Below are 7955 nucleotides of genomic sequence, written 5' to 3'. Positions count from 1 at the left end.
TTATTTTAATTTCTTGTTCATAAGAAGAGAGTGCTTGCTAGCGCTGTCCTTAGACAGTAAACGTGATGAAACTATTGAGGAAAAAGCGCCGCGTATATATTGTTTATCATGACTCCGGTTTTACGTGGCCTATCAACACAATTTAAAAACTGGTATCTATCACCTTGTTGCTTTGTCATCTTAAAGTGGTCATGTGACTGGCTTACCACGACTACTTTATTCCTCCTCAGTCAAACAGCAGCACTCCTGCGACTGTTTTGCCCCCTTAGCTCCAGGTGTTGTGCCAAAAAGTGATTGCCGCCCGGGGGAGCGCGCACAGCTGCTTAAAGCTGTAGCGCCCAGATTACTTACATAGACAGCTACTTTCGTGCAACTGATATAAGATGCAGTAAGCTGAACACAGCTTCAACCGTCTGTTTGTTGAAAAATAGTAACACGACCGCACTGCATTTTCTTGTTAGTAACTGTAATGGCGTTGTAACGATAGAAATAGTAATTAGTTAGATTACTCGTTACTGAAAAAAGTAACGCCGTTAGTAACGCCGTTACTTGTAACGCCATTATTCCCATCACTGGTGACCACCAGGGAGCCCCAAGAGTGATTTATATTGATGTGTGTGAAACAATTTTCAGATCAATATCTAATTTATCAACGAGCACATTTATTATACAAACTATACCAACACTGATTCAGGAAAAGGACTAAATGTTACAATCCCTTCCCTAAAAGATAATAATAGAATAATAAATAATAATAAAAGATCTTGTGATACATTAACTTGAATTGATGCTGCTTAAATACAATATTTTTACATTACCTTTTTACAATACAAATATATACATAGTAATAAAACAAAAAGGCTAACTGACAAATACATGTACGATACAAGAGAAAGTGGATGAGAAATATCACATAATTTTAAAAAAAACAACAACTATGTACTAATTTCACAAATATGATGAACTTACCAGTTATGGTAATATTGCCACTGTTGATTCTATGACCCACTTTATCCTCACACCAGTACTCTGCACTGTCTGCTAGATATTGCACTGTTGAGAAATTGTGCATGAAGAGAAAGTTCTTTTAATATTACATACTGGACTAAAATGCTTCTCCTCAGTGGTTCTGACTCCTCTCTGTTGAGTAGAACCATCAGGGCTCTCACAAACAAAAGATAAAGACTCGTATTGAAAGTGTTGGCGTCTGTTAGGAGATACGTGAGTTGTAGCTGCACCTGAAAATCGTTCTCCTCAATTCACTGACTAGCTACCTGTTTACTTATGACATCATTTCCTATTACGGACTATACTGATTTTAAGGTGACACCAGTGAGTTACAACTAGATATTTAAGATCTAAGAAATCTAAGATAACATTCTAGTTTAAACTAGCTTTTGATATCAGAACAGTATTACCTTGATTTTTCCAGCAATTACATGAAATATGTTCATTCTCCTTTAAGTCTTTTATTCAATAATTAAAGCTTTTAACTACAAGCTAAATAATTCCTTTAAAAAAAACAAGGTTTCACAATAAAACTACCTGGAATAATACTGAACATTGCCACACAGACAATATGTGCTTAACATCATAAGGGCATTTACCAAGTGTAAGTAGAGGGAATTATCTTTTGATATTAAAGGAATGAAGCAGAAATATTTTTCCCTTTACCATTATTAGATTAACACACTACTTTACCATAATGTCACCATAGTCTCTGTTTTAGTTAAAATATTGCCACTGATAAAATTACATTATATAGTCAAGCTTTTCCTGGGTGGAAACACACTTCACTAACAAAGACAATTGGTTTGTTCATAAATAAAAGAAACATGTTGCTTTAAAAATTAAACCCCAGCATGATAAACAAGGCTAACTGTAAAAGTGTTTTTACCTCATCATTGTGTTTTATGTCATATAAGCAGATTTATTGATTGTGGCTTTAATCAGTGTGGGCTCATGCTGTAATTCAAATTATACTTTAATGTAATGTGTTACATTATTTATTATCTGGAGTGAGCAATCCATTACACTATGGGTTATATTAGTTTTGTTTTTCTACATAACAGAACCTGAAATACACCCTCACATAATTACCATTTAACAATATAAACCTCAAGAGTACAATCCACTGACACAAATCTTCATCCTAATGACGACACCAGAGTTGACAAAAGTAGCCTATAGACATTCTGTAGAAATACAGACACTAGTGTTAAAAAATACTCAGTAAAAGTTGGACTACTGATTTAATTTCTTTACACAAGTAAAAGTGAAAAAATACAGACTCTGAAATTTACTCAAAGTAACCAGCTATTTTTGTGCAAAGCTAACAAATAATAAATAAATATCAGTAAATGTTGCCTCCATTGTAGAGGGTTAGACTTTTCCTTTAAACAGAAGATGAGCATCGAAGTGGTTATAGCGGGATTTCTCAACAATAAGTATAGAACAGACTGGGGGTCAAAAAGACAACAAAAAAAAAGTGTAACATTTTTCTTAGGCTATCACTTGATTTCATTCAGCTGTGATGGACTATCAGAGTATAATCATCATATGGCACAATTAAGTTCCATAAGCAATTGCTTCTGATTGGACTAAAGTTTGCAACTTTGGAGGAAGTGAGAACCCGCACAGAGACAGTGAGACTGTGCAAACTTCACAGAGAAGAAACAAACAGCTGGCTGATGAATTCAAACAGAGTGTCCTCTTTCTGGACCTTCATTCCTAACTTGTACTTTATATTTTTATACTTTTGTGCTTACTTACAGTATATAGCAAACATTCCCTGCTACATGTTGCCCCGATACACAATTATTTTACAGATTTCAATCATTTACCTATTGCCTGATTAAACAACACAGCTATTTTGAGACCATATGAGAGCGCCTCGATTCCAGTGTTTTAGGAATTTTGACACATTTTTACAGTTGCTGTTCCTTAGCACAACAGCAGCATTTCCACAATAGGAAAGATTGGTGCTGTAGTTATTTACAGGAATCTAAAAATGTCACAAGAGACACATGCTGATTCAGTGTTTTATTCACAGATAAAAAATCAGAGACAAAAAGGGAAAAAGAGCTAGGAGTGAAACTTCACATGAGGTTAAGTATTATATGATAGTGTGAGCATGAATAACAGGTCCCATAGTGCCCCCATCTGACCAGTAAACACGGTCATGTTTTTCAGTTATATGAGGGCAGAGTCCAATAAAGCAGCTCATATCACTGCCTCACAGGTGCTTTATAATCGCGGTAATCAGCTACCTGGCAACCAGGTCAAAGTACAGCCTTTTATTTATATGTAACCCATTATAGAAGGAGCTAAAAATAAGAAATAAAGAAAAAAACACACACATATATTTATGATTTTAGTTAAACTGTTAACTTGGTTTAAAACACAACATTAAGATTTCTCTTTAGTGTAAACTTGATCATTAATGAGTAATGTATTCTTATCTCATATGTGACACTCAACGTATCTAGTTCAGAACACAGTGGACATGTCTGAAGTCTGTCCCTGAACATTTTATATCAGACTATAGGTGTGGTGTGTTTTTACAGCTCTGCTGCACAGAGTAGATTTTAATAGACTTAGAGGTAGATAAGACAGATCGAGCAGGTGCAGGTCAAGTTATTTGATTTAAGGACTTGACTTTTAATGTGCTGATTGAAAAGTGAGCCAACAGTAAGATATCCTCAACTTTCCTCACCATAATTTGATTTCCAGTGTGAAAGAAAATGTCTTACAACTGTGTGTATTTGAATTTTCTGCAGCTCACAATGCCTCGACAGAAGGACAGACGATCCTCTAAATCTCGACTCAGTGTATGGACTACAGTGTTTTTCCACTCAGTTATCATTCTTCAAATGACACAGATCAACGCAGGTAATGTATCCTCACAATTAGTGACAACAGACAATATACTTTTGATATGTACACTCAGGATACGCACAATGTCATAGTGTGGACAAACTACAGTTTTATTAACACCTCTGTGTAAATAAAGTTTCAACAAGAACTTATCAGTAGGGTTAAGGTATTTTCTTGGGTTGCATTAAAAAGTAAAAAAATTAAATAATATGAAATTAGTAGTTATATATTAATACTATAAACTATGAAATACATATGTTTTAAATGTAGGGTTTTGTACTATTTACTGAAGCAACAGGGGTGTTTCTAAATTGCATTGTATGCATTATACTTTATGGCAAAATGTCATTACACAAATACCACTTTACAATAATGTATTTAAAGGTGTGCTCTAAATAGAGAACAAGTGAGGAATCAATTGGGGGGGAACACTTAACAATGCATCATCAGCTTCCTGCATTGTTCCTCATCTATTTTAAAATTGTGAAATTTTATTAACTTGGAATAACTTCTTCATTAAGTGATCACTTTTTTCTGTGATAAATAAGTAAACAATAGAAAAAAAAAGCTTTGCTTAAATATTTATGTTTAAATTATGTGTTTGGATTCTCTTTGAATGACAACACTGTATTTGAAATTGCAACCAGATGTGCTAAGAACATTTGGTTTCCATCACAAAATGTATTTTAGCTCAAGGTCTTTCAAATGTTGAAATAATATCAACGGTTACAGTTTAACAATAGTTGGTGGTGTCATTGTTCAAATAAACAGGTCAGTGCACTACTAAGAATGAAAGTGAAAGCATCCCTTTAGATTAGTCATATTTTATAGCACGTTAAGGTTAAGAAGGTCCCGTATAAGAGGGAAGTTTCCAAGTTTATTACTAACATTTTATTTTTTTCATGTGTTTAACCTACTAAAATAACGGCCATATATTACTTTTCCAAATCCTCCTAACAGTTTTCCGTCTTTACATTTCCCTATATCCCCAAATGTGAGACAAGTAATCTATGTTTATTTTGTTCTCTCTTATCCTGCTGTGATTATTATTATATAATTCTTCATTACTAATTATACCACACATGTATTATTTTATTCACTTTAAATTAAGTGAATTTTAACAGTCTTAAATAGTGAACAGGTTCATGTTATGAAGTATGGATGGTAGCAGAAGTGTGAGTTATTTTGTCACTCACATGAATGACAGTTCAAAATTATGAGACACACATGAGTTTCATATTTTCTTCTGTACTACATTCATACTTAAGTTGAATTTGTGGGGATTTTAGTTTTGTTTTTATTCACTGTTTAGCTATGACTTTATTATGTCATGGTTTTTGTTTTGTTGTTTTAGTTTATCTGACCTTGCATTTAATTTGACAACATCCTATAGACCACATTATTTTCATTATCCTGACGAAAAAAAGAAAGAAAGACAATTGTAACCAAAAACACATACAACTCGATATATAGATTATGCAAATCTGTGACTAAACCATTTTTTTTATAAAGTTTACATTTACTGTTTTCTAATTCTAAATAAAGATCAAAAACACATTTTTCTTTCCCAGGTGAATCTCAGACAAACAGTCAGCCTCGTATAATGGCAGTAATTGGTCAGACTCAAGACATCACGTTGCTATGCAGTGTGGATCCTCCCATCAATGCTGTGGATGAGATGGTTGAGTGGTCAAGATCTGACCTGAATCCCAGATTTGTCCATGTGTGGCGGTCAGGTGAAGATCATCTGATTGGCCAAAATCCATCCTACAAGAACAGAACATCAGTGTCTATTGAGAAACTGAAAACAGGAGATGCATCACTGAAACTCACCAAAGTGAGGCTGTCAGATGAAGGAACATACAGGTGCTTCATTCCTGGACTAAGTGTAGATTTGAGTGTTGAACTTGTTGTCGGTAAGTGAACAAAATGTATATGCTGCTGAATGTAGAAATTGGATTACTGTTTATCTTTTATGTCGCAATTTTATGTGTTTACAGAAGCTGATATTCAGATAACCAAAGTCAGCCCTGGAGTGTTAGAATGTAAATCCAAAGGCTGGTATCCAGAGCCGGATGTGTTTTGGCTGGAGAGTGAGGGCAAGATCATCCCTGCTGGGTCTAAAGAGATGTTCAGAGGTCCTGATGATCTCTATGCCCTCAGCAGCAGACTGACTCTGGAAAAAGAACACAGCAAGAACATCACCTGTAGAATCCAACAAAACAAACAGCATAGAGAAGTCAAGATACATGTCCCAGGTTAAGTTTTTTTTAAATTAATGATGTGATCCAAATTTTAGCTACAAACTGGCAAACTTGACAAAACATATGTTAACTTATTAATAATTATTTTATCTCACGTGCTTTATTATTTCAGATGATTTCTCTGTGGATTCGGCTAGATCTACCATTGCGGCATTGATTGTTGGCATTATATTTATTACTTTTGTTGTTTTTCTTGTTTTTCTCGTTTGGAAATGGAGAAAAAACAACATGGGTGAGACTCTAATGCATGCCCAAATATTGCGTAATCTCCTACTTTGTCAGACAAATCTGATTACATTTGCACCAATTAATTATTGACAAAAAATGTGTGGTTAGACCAGCTAGACTTACATTCAAGTCTAGATGCTGCTGTTAATGCCTCATATGTTGGTGATATGTTGTTTAAGGCCAACTGCAAACATATACAAACACTCTAACAATAACATGTCATTATGCACACAGTCATGTCTATAGAGGCTTTTTTCCATTCAATTTGTGTTTTTCATATTTTGCTTATTTTCTTATAAAGTCAATAATATTAGAAGCTATTGCCCCTCCAATAGAAGAAGCTCCATGCCTGCTTCATGTCCTGGGGGGGCAGGATTGTGGTTTCCCACACCTATTATTAAATACTTAAATGGAGAAACCTCATGAACACAGCTAACCCAGACAGTGTGCGTGTGCAGGCTCACAAACACAGGTGCACACACGCACACTGTCTGGGTTGGCTGCTACCTCTAAACATTAAGGTTAAGATTATGTTACTTAAGCTTATGTTGGTTGTTGCTGTGGTTTCTCTACTGTGTTGTTTTCATTTTTCATTTTTTTGTTTGTCCTTCAGACAACAATTGTGATTGTTATACTGCCAGATAGGACATGAAAAAAGTTTGTTTCAATTGAGTCAGAAACACATATTATTATTATTATTATTATTATTATTATTATTATTATTCAATAATACCACTACTGCTACTTTTAACAATAATAATAATAATAATAATATTTTCATGACAGTAATTCTTCACTTTTAAACCTTTGGTGTGGGAAAGTAATGCATTTAAAATTACTAATTGTATCTCCCCACAGAGACTGGAAGCAAAGAAAAAATGCAAGATTTTGGTAAAGATCAAGAAGAGGAATCTCTGATGAGGGAAGAAAAGGTCAATGACAGTTCACATGTCAGTTTGTGTCAAATAGAGGTGGAAAATGACCATGTTTCCAACAAAAATATCATGCAGACAACAAAAACTGGCACACAACAAAATAATAACCACCCAGGTAGAGAGATAACAAATAATGTATGCAAATCACATGATGGAAGACAAGCACAACCTGAACAATTTGATAATAACAGTGAAAGAAGAAATTATGAAATTCCAAATCTGACTGATAATAGTGGACAAGGACATCGGCCTAAACAACACAAAGACGCAAACACTGAAGAAAACAAAACACAAACTATAAATGAAAGAGCAGATCAGAGTCCAATTAAAGCAGACGGGAAAACAACTACTGATTCTGAGGGAGAAGACACAATGAAACAGAAACAGGACAATATCAAGGAAAATGTCAGTCCCACAAGATCAGAAAGACATATGGCAAAAAACCCAAATCAGGTTGGTGGTGATGTGGATGGCGAAAAAAGAGCGAAGGAAGTTTCTTCAGCAAACAGAGCAGAAGCACCCCCAACGCAGCATGACAGTAAGGAAGGGATTGCAGGGGGGCAACCATTGAAGGGGATGCAAGGGGAAGACCCACAAACGAAGGGATTGCAGGGGCAGGACCCACAAACGAAGGGATTGGAGGGGGAAGACC

The 7955-nt window shown here is 34.9% G+C and overlaps 1 protein-coding gene across 2 annotated transcripts in view; it reads left to right on the top strand.

Moving 5' to 3' along the window:
• Window positions 1-7089, top strand: part of LOC121812969 (butyrophilin subfamily 1 member A1-like) — an 11055-nt gene extending 3966 nt beyond the window's left edge. Inside the window, exons 2-5 of one of the 2 annotated variants that reach the window (XM_042216279.1) lie at window positions 3780-3891; window positions 5448-5792; window positions 5877-6134; window positions 6253-7089. In XM_042216279.1, the coding sequence (XP_042072213.1) occupies window positions 3786-3891; window positions 5448-5792; window positions 5877-6134; window positions 6253-6458 (915 nt within the window). In that variant the 5' untranslated portion in view covers window positions 3780-3785 and the 3' untranslated portion in view covers window positions 6459-7089. Of the gene's footprint in view, window positions 1-3779; window positions 3892-5447; window positions 5793-5876 lie in introns of both variants that reach the window. The other variant, XM_042216280.1, reaches the window with a different exon arrangement.
• The last annotated feature ends 866 nt before the right edge of the window (window positions 7090-7955 follow it).

Source organism: Haplochromis burtoni, unplaced genomic scaffold (assembly GCF_018398535.1).
Source record: "Haplochromis burtoni strain Fernald_Lab_line unplaced genomic scaffold, NCSU_Asbu1 Contig_992, whole genome shotgun sequence".
NCBI classification, from domain to species: Eukaryota; Metazoa; Chordata; class Actinopteri; order Cichliformes; family Cichlidae; genus Haplochromis; species Haplochromis burtoni.
Note: the sequence above shows the minus strand (reverse complement) of the source record. Positions and strands in the feature narration are given on the sequence as shown.